The sequence below is a fragment of the Pan paniscus genome, chromosome 2 (assembly GCF_029289425.2).
Source record: "Pan paniscus chromosome 2, NHGRI_mPanPan1-v2.0_pri, whole genome shotgun sequence".
Taxonomy (NCBI): domain Eukaryota; kingdom Metazoa; phylum Chordata; class Mammalia; order Primates; family Hominidae; genus Pan; species Pan paniscus.
The window spans coordinates 131665538-131688622 of record NC_085926.1 but is presented as its reverse complement, the minus strand read 5'-3'; the positions used below and the strand labels follow the sequence as shown (position 1 = coordinate 131688622).

The 23085-nt window shown below is 46.0% G+C and overlaps 1 protein-coding gene across 1 annotated transcript in view; it reads right to left on the bottom strand.

Moving 5' to 3' along the window:
• TF (transferrin) overlaps positions 1 to 11151 on the bottom strand; it is a 31660-nt gene extending 20509 nt beyond the window's left edge. Inside the window, exons 1-7 of the mRNA XM_008976094.3 lie at positions 10477 to 11151; positions 8373 to 8545; positions 3512 to 3620; positions 2544 to 2720; positions 1718 to 1850; positions 864 to 919; positions 192 to 370 (exon numbers count right to left, since the gene is read on the bottom strand). Coding sequence (XP_008974342.2) covers positions 192 to 370; positions 864 to 919; positions 1718 to 1850; positions 2544 to 2720; positions 3512 to 3620; positions 8373 to 8545; positions 10477 to 10519 — 870 coding nt within the window. The 5' untranslated portion in view covers positions 10520 to 11151. The remainder of the gene's footprint in view (positions 1 to 191; positions 371 to 863; positions 920 to 1717; positions 1851 to 2543; positions 2721 to 3511; positions 3621 to 8372; positions 8546 to 10476) is intronic.
• Between the last annotated feature and the right edge of the window lie 11934 nt (positions 11152 to 23085).

The window sequence follows — 23085 nt, the reverse complement described above, 5'->3', positions numbered from 1 at the left end:
GGTAGCACCACAGCAGGCTCCCTGCTGCTCTGTGGGGAGTCCCAGCTTTTAGAGAACTTAGTGACATGTGGCATGGCTCCCACTGTATCCTGAACACACAGACTTCCAGAGTGACAAGATGGCCAGGAGGAAAACCCCCAAATCCAAGCAGGGAGCACTAAGCTGGAGGGGAGGATGGCAGGTGGGGATACCTGGGCCTGGTTGAGAAGCTCCCAGATCAAGTCCTCCTTGCCGCCCATACTTCGGGCCACGACGGTGTGAGAAGGGACCTGGGCCAAGTGGCAGTCCTTGTATTCATCTACCGGCTTCCGGGTGTTGTCCAGGCAAAGCAGCTCATACTGGTCCCTGTCAGCCTTGTTTGCCAAGTTCTCTGGGGAGGGAAAGCCCAGGTGAGCTTAACACAGGAGAGCCATGGGCTGTGGTGCCCATCCTTGAAATTCCATTGATCATAGAAAGTATGAGCTGAGAGGTCTGGAGTGAGCACTGAAGGCCAGAGAACATGCGGGAGAATGACTTGCTCAAGAGCCCACAGCCAGGTAAAGGCTTCTGATGCCCATGTAGCAGTGATTGCTCCTCATTCCACCATGAGCCTGATCTTAGCAGCACCAACCCCCAGTCTTTGGTTATGGCAACACTACCCCAGAGGCAGAGGCATTGTGTGGAGAGATTGAATGATGGAAAGAGGCCCAGGAATCCAGATGGGGACCCCATAGTTACCTAACTCTGCACAGGTGGAAACCCAGGCAATGATAAAGGAGAAATACAGTATGCTCATGTCCAACTACTGAGCATGAAAAAGGGAACACAGAAAAAGAACACCCACTACTTGGAGCGGCCCTGGTGGATTCTTGTCCCATTCTTACCAAATATAGTCGAGTGCTTGACAAAGGCCACATCCCCAGCACCATCCTTCAGACACCTGGGTCAAAGAAACACATCAGCAGGGCTCCTGCAGGGCAGGCCCTTCTCCTGCACCTGGAGAGTCTGATCACACTGTCCAGCACTCACACTAGGATAGAGCCTGGGGAAGGCCTCTGTGCAGCCCCGTAGCTGAAGCAACACCATGGTGTGCAGACCTCCAGCGTAGTGCTGAGATGGGGGAATGAGCTCACACGAGATAAAAAGCCCTCATAACCCAAAGAAGCAAAATGCAACTGAAGATATTTTCATGTGAAAAGAGCTTTTAAACTTCTAGAATAGAAGATAATGGTATAGTGTCTCCTGAGGGTGAAAATGTGCCTTTGGCTGGTTGTAAAACTTTAGGATATAATCAAGGTAAAAAGAGAAAGCAAGAAATCAGCTTCCCAGATAGAGACAGTGATGGGGGCAGGAGATAGGCAGTGTGCTGAGCAGGTAACACTGCTGAGATTGAGGGAAGAGGGCCAGTCCCTGGACAGTGGGCCCAGACACTAGAGGCATGATTGTCCTTTCAGGCTCTGCCCGATCCACCGAGAGGAGACACTGACCAGGCTTGAGGGCTCTGGGGAGAAAAGAAGGGTCCCCAGGAAAAGGACCTACTTGTCAGGGTCAGATGAAAGGGAACATGGGCTGGCTTGGCCTAGGAGTCCCAGGTTGTGCCTCTGACTCACTGGGAGGGGATTAGGCCACCTTGATGCCCCTGTAGGCAGGCAGGGCTCGGCTTTGGACCAGCAAAGAACTCTCACCCTGAGGACATTTGGCACTTTGGCCACCATGGAGCAGCAGACATCTCACTCACTTGAAGGCTCCCGAGTAGCTGAAGTATTGGTTAAGGGTGGAGCAGCCACACCCTGGACACAGTTGACACAGCTGGGGGAAGTCCGTCCCATCCGCACAAGGGGCACAGCTGCCCGAGAAGAAATTGGCCACTGCTGCTCAGCACAGAGAAATGGACAACAGAGCATGAGTGAGGCTGGCCACAGCCAATGGCATCACCCCACCCAGGCCCATCAGGGAACAGAGGGGACTAAAACCAAACCAGCACATGCAGCCCCAGCTTGCCCTTATGCTAACTCATCAAGATCAAGGATTTCCAACAGGAACAAGTTGACCTCTGTCTGGCCACCATCCATCGGAGGAAACAGGCCTATGCTTCTCACTAACCAAGGCCTATCTCGGGTCTTTCTCAGAGCACCTTCTCCCTGCTTTGTCAGAGGCTGGAACAGCTCAGAGAGAGGTCTCCTCTGGGATCCATGCCCCAGACATGAGAGAACTGCTTAAGAGAGGTGCAGGGCTCCAGAGAAACCTCCGGGAAAGAAATCCAGAGAAGTGGACAAGAGAACCACCATCGTCTAGACTGAAACCCTCTGCCGATCCTTGCGCCCTTTCCTCACTCATCAGAACAGCCTCTGCTGGGGTTTTGGAAGCTCAGAGCAGAAAAAAGCTCAGCTCCACCTCCCAAGTGCTGCTGGTGCAGCAGACCTGCCAGTTTAAAGTTCGTTAACCTCTTTCCCCCACCTGAGTTCATCCCACATGTCTGCTGATGGTGACTGCCTAGTGCAGCCTGTGTGGGCATCTGGAGCAGAGGCAGCTGCTTGAAGGCACCCAGACTCCTGCCAGCTTACCTTTCTCAAGAGGTTTACGTGGCTCAGGTAAGTCACAGTAAAGTAAGCCTATGGGGATGTTCCACCCAGCGGACCTGCCTAGACCCGTGTGGCAGGACTTCTTGCCTCGAAGCTGGTTCATCTGGAAGCCACTGTCCTTCTTCACCACAGCAACAGCATAATAGAAAGTCTGTGGATCTGCAAAGGCACAGTGTGAATGGAAGGCCCTCAGCCTGGTGCAGGGAAACATGGCTCATCACCACCGGACTCTTGAGGAGGGAGGGGAGCGGAGAGGCCATGCTTTTACTGGACTGGGCGATAAGGAGTGGGGAATCAGGAAAACCTTCCTAGGGTTGCAGGGGAGAGAGAAGACCACAGAAGGAATATTTATAATATTACCCCTCCAGGCAAACAGGGGCAAGAAGGCCACACGCACATGTGTCCTGAATGCTTTGCCTCCCCTGGCCCTGCAGCGTGTCTGCCTACACCTACCAACCCCAGCCACCAGGAAACTGGAGCTGTGGTAACAGAGGCCCATCAAAGTATTTCATGTCCCCTGGCACAGGCCCAGAGACAGTCAGGTTGATCTCAGAAGACTTGCAGGGCTGCTGGCATCTGAGTGTGTGCTCCAGAGTGACCTCTCCTGTGTGAGTGGTACCTATGGCTCCAGAGGCCTCCAGGGACCCTAGACATATCAGTAGACCGCAGTAGCCTTCAGGTCAAGCTGCACACAGCCTGCTGTGTTTCTCTGATAAGCATATCCCCCTGGCCCAGGGCTCAGTTTTAGGAGCACCAGCCCTCAGCCAGCCCAAAGCCCCCAGAGGCCTTGATGTGTGGCTGTGGCAGCTGACAGGGCCCCTCATTCTCTACTCACTCTCCAAAGATGAATGTTCATTATATCTGATATCCAAAACCTGCCTGTAAAACACAGCACTCAGCATATAGAATAAGGATGACAACTCCTTCCTGGGGTCCCAGGGAGAACTTACCCTCTTTTGACCCGTAGAACTCTGCCACCACAGGCTTCAGGTTATTGGGAGCCAGGTAAGCGTCATACACCAAACCTGCATCCAGTGTCACAGCATCCGCTTCGTTTGCCTGAAAGAGAACAGGCCAGTCCTGGATGAAGCCTTGACTTCCAAGGAAGGCCCACCTCAACCCACACAAGTAGAGAGTGGCTGCCAGGACTCCACGGCCCCAGGGCCAGAACTTGACTAGACCACGCACAGCCCTGCTGGCTTCAGTTGACCCTGTCTCCCTCGCAAGGGCACTTAGCCACCAAATTCCTATTCCTTCTGCATAGAGGGAGGGATGGATTGTGTTTCTCTTTTCCCTGGTGAGGTGCCCAGCTCCTGGCCAAAAATCCTACGTGACTTTACCATAGGCAAATACGAAGGCTTAAGCTGGCAGGCTCCGTGGGAGAAAGCCGCCCTCGCCACCCCAGACTCAGAGCACAGCCAGTGCAATGCAGTCTCTGGAGGGGACTCTGCTGTCAAGGACACAGCTCTCTTGGGCTGGCCACGCTCTTCTTACACCTGTTTTCATTCCTAGCCCATGACCTTTGCTCAGAGCCCTCTTTATTTTGAGACTTCCTTTGAGGTCTTCCTCAGGTGCTTCTGTGGAGATTTTTTTTCTGGGGGAAGATGGGAACCTTGAAAACATTCGTCTTCACTCTGACTCGGTACTCAATGCTCTTCCTTCCTGTCCTGGGTCCATAAAACTGCATGACCCTTTTGCTGAGGGATTGGGCACTTTCTCTGGGTTTAGCTTCTTGGTGATACTATGTACTGAATGATCAAAAGCTTGATTATTATTTCCATTTTTGCTCATCTCTGGTATAATTGTCTACTCCAACACATGAGCAGCTCATCTCTCTTTCTCTCTCAGCTCCATTTTACAAGTGAGAAATCTGAGGCACAGAAAGGTTAAGTCACTTCCCTGGGCCACATAGCCAGTAAGTCATGGAGCTGGGATTTCAGTGCAGACATTCCGGGTTTATTTCTTATCATTGCACTGTTACTTCAGGTTATGTTCCTTTTTGACTTTGTGCTTCTGTAAGCCCTCATCTTTACATCAACAGGTCCCTTGAAATATTATAGCTGCCTTCTTACTAGATCTATAATTTATTTTCTTCTTATGTAAATCCTTAAAGTGAGCCCAACCATCTTTTATTTAGACACTTAAACACATAGTTTTACTCCTTTTTTGTTTTAAATGTCTTTAATCAAAATGATTTTTCCAGAAGCCCTTGCCAGTTCTCTATGAAGATTTCTTATTGATCAAATTACAAAGCAGGCCGGGTATAGTGGCTCATACCTTGTACTTCCAGCACTTTGGGAAGCCTAGGCAAGTGGATCACCTGAGGTTAGGAGTTCGAGACCAGCCTAGCCAATATGGTGAAACACTGTCTCTACCAAAACAAACAAACAAACAAAAATTAGCTGGGCTTGGTGGCACATGCCTGTAATACCAGCCACTTGGGAGGCTGAGGCAGGAGAATCGCTTGAACCTGGGATGCAGAGGTTGCAGTGAGCCGAGATTGTACCGCTGCACTCTAGCCTAGGTGACAGAGCAAGACTCTCAAAAAAAAAAAAAAAATTACAAAGCAAAAGCTATAGTTCCATGAACTTTGTTGTGTTACAATCAAGTAATAAGACAATAGTATTTCTAAATGAAATAAAATATGTTGTAAGACAAACTATATCAGCAGTCTCGCTCTTGTCCCTCAGGCTTGAGTGCAATGGCTCAATCTCGGCTCACTGTAACCTCTGCCTCCAGGGTTCAAACGATTCTCCTGCCTCTGCCTCCCAAGTAGCTGGATTAAGGCGCCTGCCATCACACCCGGCTAATTTTTGTATTTTTTTTAGTAGAGATGGGGTTTCACCATGTTGGCCAGGCTGGTCTCAAACTCCTGACCTCAGGTGATCCACCCGCCTCGGCCTCCCAAAGTGCTGGGATTACAGGCGTGAGCCACCGCACCCAGCCAATTTTAACCATTTTCAAGTGTACATTTTAGTGGCATTAAGTACATGCATTCACGTTGTTTTATAGCCATCACCTCTATCCATCTCCAGAAACTGAAACTCTTTACACATTAAACAATTACCTCCTATTTCTCCCCCACCCCAGCCCCTGGTAGTCATTATGCTACTTTCTGTTTCTATAAATTTGACTATTCTAGATACTTCATAAAAGTGGAATCTTACAATATTTGTCCTTTTGTATCTAGCTTGCTTCACTTATGTTTTCAAGGTTCATCTCAGTGTAGCATATATCAGAGTTTCATTTATTTTTAAGGCTAAAAATATTTCATCATTTGTGTTTACCACATTTGATTTATCTATTCACTCATCAATGGATATTTGGGTTGTAAAACATATTTTTAATATACCACAATACAAAACAAAATTAAGAGACATCATGGGCCTTTCTGTTCCACAACAACTAGACCTTATATATGAAATACACTTCGTGGTTTTGTTTAATCTGCAAACACCTTCCCTTCCCCAGTCCTCACATTGTTGAATAAAAATGAAGCAAACAGGGTGCAGCACACCAACATGGCACATGTGTACATATGTAACAAACCTGCATGTTGTGCACGTGTACCCTAGAACTTAAAGTATAATAAAATATATATATATATTTTTTTAAATGAAGCAAACAAACGAGAGCTTTGCCCATTGCAGTGGGGTTGGGAGAGTGGTCAGGAACCTGGTCTTTCTTTGCCAAGACACCAAGAAATCACTGGTGCCTCGGGGGCTCAGGGAGCCGAAGAGCTAAGGCCTAAAACACAACGTCCAGCCCTAGAGCTGCAGGGTTCCCAGGGGAACCTGCGCCAGCTGGGAGGGACAGGATTATAATCAAGCAAGCTCTCACAAGTCAAGATAACCAAACCCAGAAGAAGGAAAGCTACAGAGAGAAGCCTGGAGGGAAGCCAAGGGGAAGCCAGCAGAAAGACACGGGTAGAGGAGGAAAACCCCAGCGCGGATTCTCGAGGGAAGCCAGGCTGCATCTGGATGTTTCTTCCACCTTTTCCCTTCGGCTAACCTACTGCTTGCTTTGTGCTGAGAACTGTAGAATTTCCCACACTTGACATGTCTGTCCAAACCCCTGCACTAAGAGACCTGATCAGACTCTGGCATGGCTCCTAGCAGAACAAATCTGTGTCCCTAGGATGGCCCGGTTCCCCTTAAAGTGCTTGCCTGAGAAAACTCAGTGCTGCCAGGAAAATGTACCTGTTTCTTCTACTCAACACACAACTGATGATAGGCCCCTGGCCTCCCTTTCCAAGAGCATTTACTAAAAAGGGCTTAAAACTGTGAATATGTATCTCTTGAAACTCACAAGCATCTCTCTCAAGGACTGAGAGCCATTCCTTTGCAACACAATCATCAGGATGGATAGAGTGTCTGTCTCGCAGTCTCTGCGGGAGAATAGAGTCCTAATCAACAGAACTGCCAGCTATCAGACACAGCTGGCCTCCTCACATTTACACTGACCAGCCCTTTCTACCTTTTTACTTCTCTGACTCTACAGAGCCCTGCGTTCTCCCCTCGCTCATTCTCCCTTTAAAATGCTCACATCACCACTGCACAAATCAGAATGGAGCCTAGCTCTTTCCCCCACTGTCAGTAGTTACTGAATGAAACCTATTGTCACTGCCTAAACTAATATCTGGCTGTGCTTATCTTTGACAGCTCCCATCACCCTGGCCTCCCACTAGCAACTTAAATAAGCCCACTCTGCTCTGCCTCAGGCCCTTTGCATATGCTCTTGTTTGCTGCCTGGTGTATTTTACACTGGAGGCCACCCAGGCTCAGTCCTTCATTACATCTCTCTCAGAGAGATGGTCTCTGACCACCCAGGACAAAGCAGGTTTTTCTGTGAGTCCCTGTCAGAACACTCTCCTTTTTCCCTCCATTGTACATCCCCACATTTTGGAATTAGTAGTTTACTTATTCGTGTGTTTTTCTGCTCTCCTGACTAGGCCATGAGCTCCCTGAGGGTAAGGACCAATGTGTTTAATTCACCACTGCAGCCCCATTGCCCAGCACAGGATCTGACATGTACAGATGGGCAGGGGCAACGTTGGAAGAATGAAGAGCATTTTTGTAGACCTAAGAACAAAAAGATCAGTTGTCACCTGCAATCAGGACACTTTACTCTTCCCCCTGCATGCATCACTCATCTTCCCAGTTGTTTATCAAAAGCTGCCAAAGAAGGTTATATAATAATTTTGATAGTGGGCATTCTTATTTATTTATTTATTTTGAGATGGAGCCTCACTCTGTCACCTAGGCTGGAGTGCAGTGGCAGGATCTTGGCTCACTGCAACCTCTGCCTCCCCGGTTCAGGTGATTCTCCTGCCTCAGCCTCCCAAGTAGCTGGGATTACAGGCATGCACCACCATGCCCAGCTAATTTTTATATTTTTTAGTAGAGATGGGGTTTCGCCATGTTGGCCAGGCTGGTCTCGAACTCCTGACCTCAGGTAATCCACCTGCCTCAGCCTCCCAAAGTGCTAGGATTTCAGGCATGAGCCACCGCGCCCAGCCTGATAGCAGGCATTCTTATATTTTCGCCAAGTTCAGAGAACCTAGGGTCTCAAAACAGTCACCCTTGTGTCTACTGTGTCTGGAAAGCAAAAGTTAATGTGCTTTTTGACTTTTGCTTTCCAGACACATTAAAGAAAACCTCCCCATTTCCACTTTTGAAGTGATTTTAATAAGTCAAGGTTGACTGCCCCATATATCAGCCTCCTACCTGTGAGTAAAGAATTGTTCCAAAGTGACTGGAAACAGAGAAAGTATGGCTTTCTTCCACTCTCTGTTAGGCAGCAGCGACTTACCGCAATGGCCCTGATGCAATCAAGGTAGGAGGCTTTCTTCACACAAGCAACACTGGGACCATCGGATGGAATGACGCTTTTCATATGGTCGCGGAAACTCTGGCACTTAGTGGCCTCATGCTCCGACACTGCACACCATCTCACAGTTTTATCAGGGACAGCCAGACACAGCCCTGGGGGAGAGAGGCCAGAGGTGGAAGGGACCCACTCCCTATGCTGAGGGAGAGACAGCATCGCCCCTAGGAAGGCCTTGACAACCACATCCCCTCAGTCCTGTCCTCCTCTCACTCCTGTCCATGAACACTACAGGGCACAAGTTCTACTGCATTCTGAGACTGGGTCAATAGAAGGTTGCCCTAATGGCCTCCCAGTTTCCTACTGACTACCCTCTGCTGGCCAGAGGGGTGCAGGCATGGCCATCAGCTCCCAGCTGGAGATGACAATCTGCTCCTCTGTATCTGCCTTGTTTCCTCCCATCACTGTCCTGGCCCCTGGCCCCCCATGGAACATAAGCCTCAGTATGCACAGGGCGTTTTCAGCTACCCCAACACATTGGCTTGCTACCTCAACTATGGAAAACCAGCGGGGGAGGAATTGCCATCTTTTTGAGAAGAGGGAGTGAGACTCAGAGAATGATGCCTTTTTTTTTTTTTTTACCCCAAGGTCACCCTGCTTGTTGTTGGCCAAGCCAGGCCTAGAATCTGGGTCTCCAGACTCTGGGTCTGCTACTCAGGGCACAAAAGAAGAAAACATTCTGAGTTACACCCCTACTTGGCCAGTAGTTGAGGGTAAATTAATGAAAAGAATTAATTTGTCTGTAACTCTTGTCTGTTGCTCTCTGTTTAGGAAGAACTAAAAACTCCACAAATTCAACAGTCTCCCCTCTGTCTCCACTGAACTATCCCTCCATTTTCACCACACTTTTTGGCTGCCATTCACAAAAAAAGCTGAAGCCAGCCATGGGTAACTATTAAAATCCATGTGGTTGCAGAGACAGCATCCCTATCACATGAGCTTTTGCCCTGTCCCCAAGGCCCTCTGTCATCTCCACTCCTTGTGGGCCACCACAGCAAGGCTGACTCACTGGCTCTGAAGAAGATCCACAAAGCCTGTGGAGAGGAGGCCCACAGCTCTCCAGGATGCATGAGGAGGGGCCACCAGGGATGGCCACCCCAGCGACCCCCATTTTCCCTCTTGGCCCATGGGAAATCCTAGGAGGCAACATAAGTCTGTGGCAGCCCCTCCACAGAGCCCTGCCTCCAGAGTTCCCATAGGCGAGAATGTGTCCTCAGTGGAGCATTACCTTGCACAGCCTGTGAAGTGCTCTGTGCGGGGATAAAGGCAAGTAACGTGGGGTCCTCTCTCAAGGAATTGCTAGCTTATGGGGAGAGAAAACTAAACGTGGAAGCCCCAACAGTGTGACAAATGCCCCATGAATGGCAGGCAGAAGTTAGAGTATGAAGGGGGCCCCACCTCAGGAGGTCGGGGAGTGTGGCGTCAGCCACTGCCCCATAGCAGGATGTGTGCAACATCTGCCACTGGTACTCAGCATCTGCCACCTCGCTGACCCTCATTTGACCCTCCCAGGCAAGTGCTGTGATGACCCCCTCCCTGGTGAGGAGCCGGCCAGGACTTGGATCCAAGAAGTCTGGCTTCAAACCCCATGCTCTGACCGCTCGATGGCACTGCTTCCTTGGCAGGACATCTACAGCTCCCAGGGCACCCAGGGGACATCAGCCTCCGAAAGGGGAATGGTCAGACCCGGGAGGCCTTGAATGCCATGCTAAGGAGTTCGGACTTGACAAGAGGCAGCAGCAAAGGGTTTTGATAACCTGGTTAGACGTGCTCTGATTTATTGTATTTCACTGCTGCAAGATTTACCGGACAAAGAGGAGGAGGGGGAGAAGACAGTGAGTGCAGTGAAAGGTGTCTAGAAGCCCAAGCAAAGGCCAGGGGTGGGGCGTAGAGAGGCAATGGAAAGGCACCCAGACACCCAGGCTTCCAGCCTGAGCGCGGAGTGCATGCAGGCTGCGCGGTGGCCGCCCGGGTTGCAGGGAACGCGCGGGCCAGCGACTCTGCGGTGCTACCCCGTGCCCGCACTCACCCAGGACGGCGCAGACCAGCAGGGCTCCCACGGCAAGCCTCATCCTCCGGGTGCGGCGCTGAGCAGCGAGCACAGTCCGACTCGCTTCTGTGCAGCCTCCGGCGCCCCGCGTCCCTTTATTCCCGGCCTGGGCGGGCTGGGCGCAATCTTTGACCTCCCGTGTTTGTGCAGCCGGGTTGCCCAATCGCCCCTCTCCCAACCCCCCTTCCTTACTCGTCCCACTGATCACCTCATTTTCTGAGCTCTGGAGACGACCCGCGAGTGGAAGGAGTCCAGCACAGAAATGTTGATGGGAAGGGACATGAAGCACAATGCAGCCATTGTCATCGCGGCTCGCTCGGTGCCAGGAGCGGCTACGGCGGGCTGGGAGCCGGGGGGCTCTGCTCCTGACTCCGGGGCTGCGGAGCTGGTCCGTGCCACCAGTCCTATCTGCGCAGTCCACAGAGGAAGACTCCGAGGCTGGAGAGGGAAAAGAACTGCGCCCAGACCCCACACTAGAACTGCAGAATGACAGGCAAAGCCCCTTTTGGGGGAGGATGCAGGAGAAACAAGCTAGGCTCAAGGTCAAAGACAGACTCAGCACCTTTTGCTCCCCACCAGGTGTCCCTCGAAATCCTGCTCCTGGGCTCTCAAAGGTCCCCCACGGAGGAGCTGCTCCCTCTTCCTGCCCCGCTGAGCTCAGGCTCCTGGGCTGGAAAACTTCCTGCCCTCAAGCTTCCTGTGGGACACCTTAGACTAGGGACAGAGTCATAGGGGAAGATGAACTCCCTCCAACAAGAAGGTTCCAGGAACATGGTCAAGACACTGTGAGGCTCAGAACAAAGTGCCATCTTAGCACAAAGCAAGCGGCCCAGTGGACGGTGTGGCCTGTTCTTACAGCCTGGGGCCACCATGTCCCCCTCTAGTCGATGAGTCTCCTAACCAGTTTAATTACACATCCTTATCATGAAAAATATTGAACTTGTGCCTTCTATATGCTTATATTTTAACTAAAAAATGTGTACACTTCAATCATGCACAAGGAATAGAAATTTGTAAAAGGATGAGCTAAAGATGAAACTCATTTTCAAATGTCGTTTTGCTTATGCGGCCTTATACAGGATTATTATCTCAAGGCATAATATACTTGGGGAAAGGTCAAGATTCCTTCCACGAAGTGTAAATCCAGACTTCAGAGATTTTGCCAAAAGTTACTTCTTATCCAACCTGACCAGATGGTCATTCATTTTGTCTCATGTTTTAGTTGACCAAGCTCATATCAAGCCTAGTGGACATGTCAGGTTAGGCATTTGATTTTTGTTCACTTGTTTTTGTGTTGTCAGAATTGTCTCCTAATTCTAGTTTCTTTGTAAGAATCTTTTTAAGGCATGTGTGCATCTCGTGAAGGTTGGAGTTAAAGCCAGATTATCTAATCTGTACATCCGTTTAACTGGGCACATACAAACCACAAAGTATGGAAATAAAAATGCCAAAACAAAGGGCAGGGTCGGCACTCCCCTTTTCACCTTTAGCATTGTGAGGTGATCCCCATCTTCCCTTAGGACACCTGAAAGGCTCCATCTGTCATGACTGCAGACTCAGGTGGGAGATAGGGCCAATTCACACATTCAATATGAATGAATGATAATTTGTTAATCTTTTGCAATAACAATAAATATAACTGGAAGTTAGATTATGTTCTCCCACACTCCAAAAGATTATCTCATATGCAAAGGGGTTACATACCTCCCACTTTAGAGTCCACTACAGAAGCTTTCTGTTTACAGTGAGGACAGAAGTCAAGTCTGGCTTTCCCAACACATCAGCCTCACCAGCGAGGGAGAGTGACCACTGCTGCCCTGTCTTACTCCCCCCTTGCCCGTCCATGGGCCCCTTGTGCTTGAGCCATAGGGAAAGAAGACTGTTAGCATGAGGGCCATACTCATACTGCCCCTGCAGCAGGCTCTAGGCAGTGGCCTGGATTCATTTGGAGACCTTGAGGTAGGGATGTGAGATGAGCAGGAAAAGTCAGGGGCAAGGCTAACTGGAAGGCACCCAGCAGAGCAGCATGCACACATACAGCTGATGCATGGACAGGCCCCGTAGTAAGCTTGCAGGGTCTGCCAGAGAGCAGGAAGTGCAGTTACGAAAGGTTGAGCCCATGCCACAAACTCAGGGAAGCTCAACGCAAGGCATGGAAAGAAGATGGTCAGTGATTCTCCTTCTCTGGAGCCCATCTACATTCGTAGACTAAGCCCCGCTGAGGCCAGTCCTCCAGCCACAGGCCCATAGCCTAGTCAGAGCCCCTCAGCAGGGAGCAACTACCTACTGGCCAGGCTGAGTCCTCTCCAGAGCAGCCAGCTCTATGCCCTGTCCTCAGAAGGGTCCTTTGAGTCCAAGCCCAAGACAGGTGCTGGGAAGGAAGTATACAGCCTCATGGGATATGAAGGAAGCTCAGACAAGACATAGAGAACTGGTGCTCCCACGTCATCTACACACACCTAGATGGAGAGGCCAGGGCCTTGGCTTTTGCTCAGGAGGACAACAGCAGAGCCTCGTGCTTGCCATTCCTTGGATGGGGTAGGCAGGGGTCAGGCCAGCTTTGGGGTGTACATGCGTGCATGGCCCTAGCTGTATGGGGTGCCTATGCCTGTATATGTCTATAGGAGCATGTGAAGGTAAGAGGTTAACATTACAGCGCTCCATGTCCATGACACTTGTACCTGTGCTCTCACTTATATTCTTTAATTCTACACCAGAGATGTTCTGGAGTTGGAGAATCACTGTCCCTTTTAATAGCTTAATGATGGCTGAGATTTACTGGGAGCTTCACTGAGCACTTACCATACCCCTCTGACTTTGGTGCTTTAGCATCTGTATCTTACAGATGAGACAAGGAAACTGAGGACAAGAGAGGATGCTATCTTGTTCAAGGTCAGCTGCAAAGTCAGAATACAAAAGAAGGCAGTCTGGTTCCAGAGTGTACGCATCCACCAGGGACACTGCCTCTCCCAGGAAACCAGGACATGCAGGGGCCAAGGAGCTCATCTGGGGTCACACCGAGAGAGGGACAGACATGAGACTCCCAGCCTTGCCATTTCTCCAAAAGCACACAGCCCCCAGGGCTTTGCCAGCACAGGGGCTGGTCAGTCTGGGAGAGGTCTGAGTACCAACTGCAGATCCTTAGACATGGACTGGCTTGATTATGCTCAGCTGGAAGAAAATATCATGTTTTTATCCCCTTGTATGTGTCAGGCACTGTCCTGGGGCAAGATCATTGGGGCAGCCCTGCAAGATAAGATCAGTACCTCCATTTATCACATGTGGACATTACAGTCAAATGATGGGTCCTTATTCATGGAGCTCTGAGACCTGAACTCAAACTTCCTAAATCTTGCCCTTCTCCAGACCACAGCTGCCTTCTTGATATTGACCTTCTTTTTATTTATTTAGTGGGGGAGGAAAGAGAGGGAGGGAGGTGAGAGAGAAAGAGAAAGAGATTGAGAGAGGACATAAAGGAAGCTTCCAGTTCTAGACCAACCCAAGCATGAGCCAAATCTTTCACCGCAAACAGGGCAAAACTCTCAAATTTCAACCACGAGTTGGCCCTTAAAGAAATAGCTGTGCTTGTGTGTACGTGCAGGAAAGCTGGAAAAGCTGACCAGCAGGAGGTGGGTAAGAAAGCAGTGGGCCTCCGAACCAATATTTGTTGTTTCCAAATGTTGCCCAGTTGACACAGAAGCAAAGCAAACAAAGAGCCTCTGTCTGTTTTGAGCAGTTCCTCCTGTCCCCCACCCAGGGTCCTCCGCCTGACACCAGAGACTTCTCTGAGTCTGGGTCATCCTTGAGAAGCAGCAGCCTGGCAACCTGAGAACCGACATTCACGAAACCAGTCACCCTGCAAGCCCGCTGGGTCGGGCCGTATGACCAGGGGGTTGGGGACTGGGCAGGGTACTTTTAGGAAAATGCCAGGCATTTTGAAATGCCACATGATATCACTGCTCACTCGCTCTCGCTCTCTCTCTCTTTCTCTCTCTCTCTCCTTCTCTCTCCCTTTCTCTATCTCTGTTCTACCTCTCAGAAGTCCTTGGACAATGAAGATTCTCAAGGTTTCCATTCTTTTCACAGGGGAGTCTGCAAAAATACCTGTCTCATGAAGAATAGTCCAGGGCCAGGTGGAATGAATTCCATCAAACATTTAAGAAGAATTACAGCATGGGGGTGGTGGCTCATGCCTGTAATCCTAAGGCTTTGGAAGCCTGAGGCAGGAGGATCGCTTGAGCTCACGAGTTCAAGACCAGCCTGGGCAATATAGTGAGAACTCGTCTTTACAAAAAATTTAAATCAGCTGGACACAGTGGCATGCACCTGTAGTGCCAGCTACCCAAGAGGCTAAGGTAAGAGGATTGCTTGAGCCCAGGAGTTCAAGGCTGCAGTGAACCAAGATCACAACACTGCATTCCAGCCTGGGCAACAAAGTGAGACCCTGTCTCTAAATAAAGAAAAAGGATTAAACCAACATATTCCTCCAGGAACAGAAAAGTAGGAACACTCCTTAACTAATGCTTTGAGGACAGTATGTATACTTAGAAAGGAAAAACTAACAAAGACATCATGACAAAGATAAAAAAATAACTTCTATGAACACAGATGCAAAATTTCTACAGAAAAGATTAGCAAATAGAATCTAGCAAAATGTAAAAAAGATTAATAAATAATTACCAAATTGGGTTTATTCCAGGAATGTAAGCTATCTTTTCAAGTATCAATCACTGTAATATATCATATTAGTGGAATAATAAAGGAAAACGCTATGACCCTATCACTCAGTATGGGAACATCATTTCATAAAATTCAATATCCATTCATAACAAAACCTCTTAGCAAATTTATTCGACAAACCTTTCTCAGTCTGATATCAAGTATTAGTGTACCATAAAAATCTACAGAAATCATACTTAGTGTGGCATGCTGAATAAAGCTTTTTTGTTGAGATCAGTAATAAGACCAGAATGTTTACTATTATCATTTCTGGTCATCCTTTTTACTGGAGGCCCTTGCCAGTTTAGTCAGGCAAGAAAAAGAAATAGTAAGTAAAAGGATTGAAAAGGAAAAAAATAAATTCTCATCTTTACGCATAATAAATTGTATGTATATAAAATTCTGAAGAAACTAGAGTATACCTTAGAATAAATGAGTTAAAGCTGGGCATGGTGGCTCACATCTATAATCACAGAACTTTGGGAGGCTGAAGCAGGCATCATCACCTGAGGTCAAGAGTTTGAGACCAGCATGGCCAACATAGTGAAACCCCTTCTCCACTAAAAATACAGAAATTAGCTAGGTGTGGTGGTGCACACCTGTAGTCCCAGCTACTCAGGAGGCTGAGGTGGGGGAATTGCTTGAATCTGGGAGGCAGAGGTTGCAGTGACCTGAGATTGCGCCACTACACTCCAGCCTGGGTGACAGAGTGAGACCCTGTCTCAAAAAATATATATAGAGAGAGAGAGAGCTGGATCAAGGTAGGTAAACACACCAAAGTCAATTGTATTTCTATACTCAAATTGAAAAAAAAAAAAAACATGAAAAATGCTACCTAAAGTAACATAAGAAAAACAAATGCCTAGGATTAAATCTATCAAAAGACATCTAAAACGTTTATGTACCAGACTTTAAATTAAGAAACTCAAAGTAAATGGAAAACTATATCTTGAACAGGGAGTGGAAGACTTGATATTGTAAAAATTACACTTCTCCTCAAATTGATGTAGAAATTCAATGTACTCCCAATCAAATTCCAAATGTTTTTTCATGTAAATTAACAACATAATTCTAAAATTTGTAAAAGAAAATGCAAAGGAGGCTGGGCACGGTGGCTCATGCCTGTAATACCAGCATTTTGGGAAGCCAAGTCGGGAGGATCACTTAAGGTCAGGAGTTCGAGACCAGCTTGGCCAACATGGTGAAACCCCGTGTATACTAAAAATACAAAAATTAGCTGGGCATGGTAGCATGTACCTGTAGTCCTACCTACTCGGGAGGCTGAGGCATGAGAATCGAGAATCACTTGAACCCGGGAGGCAGAGGTTGCAGTGAGCTGAGATCATGCCACATTAGGTATTTCTCCTAATGCTATCCCTCCCTTAGCCCCCAACCCCCTGAGAGGCCCCAGTGTGTGATGTTCCCCTCCCTGTGTCCGTGTATTCTCATTGTTCAGCTCCCACTTATGAGTGAGACCATGTGGTATTTGGTTTTCTGTTCCTGTGTTACTTTGCTGAGAATGATGGTTTTCACCTTCATCCACACCCCTGCAAAGGACATGAACTCATCCTTTTTTATGGCTGCATAGTATTCCATGGTGTATATGTGCCACATGTTATTTATCCAGTCTATCATTGCTGGGCATTTGGGTTGGTTCCAAGTCTTTGCTATTGTGAATAGTGCCACAATAAACATACATCTGCTTGTGTCTTTATAGTAGAATGATTTATAATCCTTTGGGTATATACCCAGTAATGGGATTGCTGGGTCAAATGGTATTTCTGGTTCTAGATCCTTAAGGAATTGCCACACTGTCTTCCACAATGGTTGAACTAATTTACACTCCCACCAACAGTGTAAAAGCATTCCTATTTCTCCACATCCTCTCCAGCATCTGTTGTTTCCCGACTTTTTAATGATTGCCATTCTAACTGGCATGAGATGGTATCTCATTGTGGTTTTGATTTGCATTTCTCTAATGACCAGTGATGATGAGCTTTTTTCCTTATGTTTGTTGGCTGCCTAAATGTCTTCTTTTGTGACATATCCTTTGCCCACTTTTTGATGGTTGTTCATATCCTTTGCCCACTTTTTGATGGGGTTTTTTTTTTCTTGTAAATTTGTTTATGTTCCCTGTAGATTCTGGATATTAGCCCTTTGTCAGAGGGATAGATTGTAAAAATTTTCTCCCATTCTGTAGGTTGCCTGTTCACTCTGATGATAGCTTCTTTTGCTGTGCAGAAGCTCTTTATTTTAATTAGATCCCATTTGTCAATTTTGGCTTTTGTCACCATTGCTTTTGGTGTTTTAGACATGAAGTCTTTGCCCATGCCTATGTCCTGAATGGTATTGCCTAGGTTTTCTTCTAGAGTTTTTATGGTTTTAGGTCTTACGTTTAAGTCTTTAATCCATCTTGAGTTAATTTTTGTATACAGTGTAAGGAAGGGGTCCAGTTTCAGTTTTCTGCATATGGCTAGCCTGTTTTCCTAGCACCATTTATTAAATGGGGAATCCTTTCCCCATTTCTTGTTTTTGTCAGGTTTGTCAAAGATCAGATGGTTGTAGATGTGTGGCGTTATTTTTTGAGGCCTCTGTTCTGTTCCATTGGTTTATATATCTGTTTTGGTACCAGTGCCCTGCTGTTTTGGTTACTGTAGCCTTGTAGTATAGTTTGAAGTCAGGTAGCGTGATGCCTCCAGCTTTGTTCTTTTGGCTTAGGATTGTCTTGTCTATGCGGGCTCTTTTTTGGTTCCATATGAAATTTAAAGTAGTTTTTTCCAATTCTGTGAAGAAAGTTAATGGTAACTTGATGGGGATAGCATTGAATCTATAAATTGCTTTGGGCAGTATGACCATTTTAACGATATTGATTCTTCCTATCCATAAGCATGGAATGTTTTTCCATTTGTTTGTGTCCTCTGTTATTTAGTTGAGCAGTGGTTTGTAATTCTCCTTGAAGAGGTCCTTCACATCCCTTGTAAGTTGTATTCCCAGGTATTTTATTCTCTTTGTAGCAATTGTGAATGGGAGTCCACTCATGATTTGGTGCTCTGTTTGTCTATTATTGGTGTATAGGAATGCTTGTGATTTTTGCACATTGATTTTGTATCCTGAGACTTTGCTGAAGTTGCTTATCAGCTTAAGGAGATTTTGGACTGAGACGATGGGGTTTTCTGAATATACAATCACATCATCTGCAAACAGAGAGAATTTGACTTCCTCTCTTCCTATTTGAATACCCTTTATTTCTTTCTCTTGCCTGATTGCCCTGACGAGAACTTCCAATACTATGTTGAATAGGAGTGGGAAGAGAGGGCATCCTTGTCTTGTGCCCGTTTTCAAAGGGAATGCTTCCAGCTTTTGCCTATTCAGTATGATATTGGCTCTAGGTTTGTCATAAATAGCTTTTATTATTTTGAGATATGTTCCATCAATATCTAGTTTATTGAGAGTTTTTAGCATGAAAGGGTGTTGAATTTTGCTGAAGGCCTTTTCTGCATCTATTGAGATAATCATGTGGTTTTTGTCATTGGTTCTGTTTATGTGATGGATTATGTTTATTGATTTGCATATGTTGAACCAGTCTTGCATCCCAGGGATGAAGCCAACTTGATCGTGGTGGATAAGCTTTTTGATGTGCTGCTGGATTCAGTTTGCCAGTATTTTATTGAAGATTTTCTCATTGATGTTCATCAGGGATATTGACCTGAAATTTTCTTTTTTTTGTTGTGTCTCTGCCAGGTTTTGGTATCAGGATGATGCTGGCCTCATAAAATGAGTTGGGGGGAGTCCCTCTTTTTCTATGGTTTGGAATAGTTTCAGAAGGAATGGTACCAGCTCTTCTTTGTACCTCCGGTAGAATTCAGATGTGAATCTTTCTGGTCCTGGGCTATTTTTTCTTGGTAGGCTATTAATTACTGCTTCTATTTCAGAACTTGTTATTGGTCTATGCAAGGATTTGATTTCTTCCTGGTTTAGTCTTGGGAGGGTGTATGTGTCCAAGAATTTATCCATTTCTTCTAAATTTTCTAGTTTATTTTCATAGAGGTGTTTATAGTATTCTCTGATGGTCATTTGTATTTCTGTGGGATCAGTGGTGATATCCCCTTTATCATTTTTTATTGTGTCTATTTGACTCTTCTCTCTTTTCTTCTTTATTAGTCTGGCTAGCGGTCCATTTTGTTAATCTTTTCAAAAAACCAGCTCCTGGATTCATTGATTTTTTTAAGGTTTTTTTTGTGCGTCTCTACCTCCCACAGCTCTGCTCTGATCTTAGTTATTTCTTGTCTTCTGCTAGCTTTTGAATGTGTTTGCTCTTGCTTCTCTAGTTCTTTTAATTGTGATGTTAGAGTATCAATTTTAGATCTTTCCTGCTTTCTCCTGTGGGCATTTAGTGGTATAAATTTCCCTCTAAACCCTGCTGCAGCTGTGTCCCAGAGATTCTGGTACATTGTGTCTTTGTTCTCATTGGTTTCAAAGAACTTATTTATTTCTGCCTTAATTTCGTTATTTACCCAGTAGTCATTCAGGAACAGGTTGCTCAGTTTCCATGTAGTTGTGCAGTTTTGAGTGAGTTTCTTAATCCTGAGTTCTAATTTGATTGCACTGTGGTCTGAGAGACTGTTATGATTTCTCTTTTTTTGCATTTGCTGAGGAGTGTTTTACTTTCGATTATGTGTTCAGTTTTAGAATAAGTGCGATGTGGTGCTGAGAAGGATGTATATTCTACTGATTTGGGGTGGAGCGTTCTGTAGATGTCTATTAGGTCCACTTGGTCCAGAGCTGAGTTCAAGTCCTGAATATCCTTGTTAATTTTCTGTCTCGTTAATCTGCCTTATATTGACAGTGGGGTGTTAAAGTCTCCCACTATTATTGTGTGGGAGTCTAAGTCTCTTTGTCGGTCCCTAAGAACTTGCTTTATGAATCTGGGTGCTCCTGCATTGGGTGCATATATATTTAGGATAATTAGCTCTTCTTGTTGCATTGATCTTTTTACCATTATGTAATACTCTTCTTTGTCTTTTTTTTAATCTTTGTTGGTTTAAAGTCTGTTTTATCAGAGACTAAGATTGTAACCCCTGCTTTTTTTTTTTTTTTTTTTTTTTTTTTTTTTTTTTTTTGCTTTCCATTTGCTTGGTAAATCTTCTATCCCTTTATTTTGAGCCTATGTGTGTCTTTGCACGTGAGATGGGTCTCCTGAATACAGCACACTGATGGGTCTTGACTCTATCCAATTTGCCAGTCTGTGTCTTTTAATTGGGGGGCACTTAGCCCATTTACATTAAGGTTAATATTGTTATGTGTGAATTTGATCTTGTCATTATGATGCTAGCTGGTTATTTTGCCTGTTAGTTGATGCAGTTTCTTCATAGTGTTGATGGTCTTTACAATTTGTTATGTTTTTTGCAGTGGCTGGTACCGGTTTTTCCTTTCCATATTTAGTGCTTCCTCTATAAGCTCTCGTAAGGCAGGCCTGGTGGTGACAAAATCTCTCAGCAGTTGCTTGTCTGTAAAGGATTTTATTTCTCCTTCACTTAGGAAGCTTAGTTTGGCTGGATATGAAATTCTGGGTTGAAAATTCCTTTCTTTAAAAATGTTGAATATTGGCCCCCACTCTCTTCTGGCTTGCAGGGTTTCTGCCGAGAGATCAGCTGTTAGTCTGATGGGCTTCCCTTTGTGGGTAACCCAACCTTTCTCTCTGGCTGCCCTTAACATTTTTTCTTCATTTCAATCTTGGTGAATCTGACGATTATGTGTCTTGTGGTTGGTCTTTTTGAGGAGTATGTTTGTGGTGTTCTCTGTATTTCCTGAATTGGAATGTTGGCCTGTCTTGCTAGGTTGGGGAAGTTCTCCAGGATAATATCCTGAAGAGTCTTTTCCAGCTTGGTTCCATTCTCCCTGTCACTTTCAGGTACACAAATCAAATGTAGGTTTGGTCTTTTCACATAGTCCCATATTTCTTGGAGGCTTTATTTGTTCTTTTTTGTTCTTTTTTCTCTAATCTTGTCTTCATGCTTTATTTCATTAAGTTGATCTTCAATCTCTGATATCCTTTCTTCTGCCTGATCAATTCGGCTATTGATATTTGGGTATGCTTCACAAAGTTCTCGTGCTGTTTTTCAGCTCCATCAGCTTATTTATGTTCTTCTTCAAACTGATTATTGTAGTTAGCAATTCCTCTAACCTTTTTTCAAGGTTTTTAGCTTCCTTGCATTGGGTTAGAACATGCTCCTTTAGCTTGGAGGGGTTTGTTATTACCCACTTTCTGAAGCTTCTATTTCTGTCAATTCGTCAAACTCATTCTCTGTCCAGTTTTGTTCCTGGCTGGCGAGGAGTTGTGATCCTTTGGAGGAGAAGAGGTGTTCTGGCTTTTGGAATTTTCCACAATTATTTCTTTCTTTTTTTTTTTTTTTTTGAGATGGAGTCTTGCTCAGTTGCTCAGGCTAGAGTGCAGTGGTGTGATCTTGGCTCACTGCAACCTCTGCCTGCCAGGTTCAAGCAATTCTCTGTGTCAGCCTCCCGAGTCACTGGGATTACAGGCACCTACCACGACGCTTGGCTAATTTTTGTATTTTTAGTAGAGACGGGGTTTCACCATCTTGACCAAGCTGGTCTTGAACTCCTGACCTCGTGATCCACCCGCCTCAGCATCCCAAAGTGCTGGGACAACAGCACAATTATTTCTTATTATCATCTAATACTCAGTCAATATAGCAATTACCCTTGTTGTCTAAAAAAGTGTTAGGTTGTTCAAACTGGATCCCAAACAAGATCCGCATGTTACATTTAACTCTTAAATCTCTTTCACTCTAAACAATCGGCAGCATTTTATGTTGCATACTTGTCAAATAAACTGGATCATTTGTCCTTGGGAATTTCCAACATTCTGGATTTAGGTGGTCTGTGTTCTCATGGTGTGATTTTGTATTTAACAGGTTTTTTTTTTAAAGAAACTCTCCATTTGGGTTTTTGTGGCATCACCACATGATTTGACTCAGGTTGTGCATTTTTGGCGCAATATCACAGACACAATGCTGTGTTCTTAATGATTCACAGAATGAATTAGTACTATATTGATTGCAAAATGAGGATTTTCAGATATCACTTCTTCTATGCTTATTAATTCTAAGGTAAGGAAGAACTTCCCTTTCTTCATCTGTTTAGTTTTTTCTATGACTTGTTTTTATCTGCATGGACTCGTGAGTTCCTGTTTTATTTGGTGGGTTATAGCCAGTTACTGACATTATCTAGTTCAGTGCTCAAACTGTTGCACATGTGGCCAATTGGAGGCATTTCCAGCTGGCTCCTGCAGACCTGTTACAAGCCTCAACATTTTTTAAGCACTTCACTTTCTGATAGAACAAGACATTCAAGCCTACTTTGTACCTTCCCTGTACCAGCTCTGGGATCTCTATTTCTGGAATCTCCTTCTCTAAGGTGACGGACGTATCCTTTTAGTGGAGAACGGTATTTAGAAAGCAAATTCTGGGTGCCAGGTGTGGTAATTCTTATTGCAGAATCATTGATACTAGGCTCTCCAGACAGAGCTAGGGGACACAGAAACACACACACATCTATACCTGTCCCACACCCTTACACAACCATGAGTTCACACTGATCCCTCAATTCTGACTGAACAGCACCTGCAGATATTCTAGCTGTCTTCCTCCCCATATGTGCAGCTCCCTTCTCTGGCCATGAGAAACCGCAGTCCCAGTGTGCTCACTATTTTCAGCTCTTTGCTCATTTCTCTTGTACGTAAACAACCTCCTGATCCTCCCACTGCCTGCTCCACCCCAGTCTCTCAGGAGCCACTGCCCATAGCCACCTCAAGCAAAGGAATGAGAATAGAATAAATACACGTTTTTT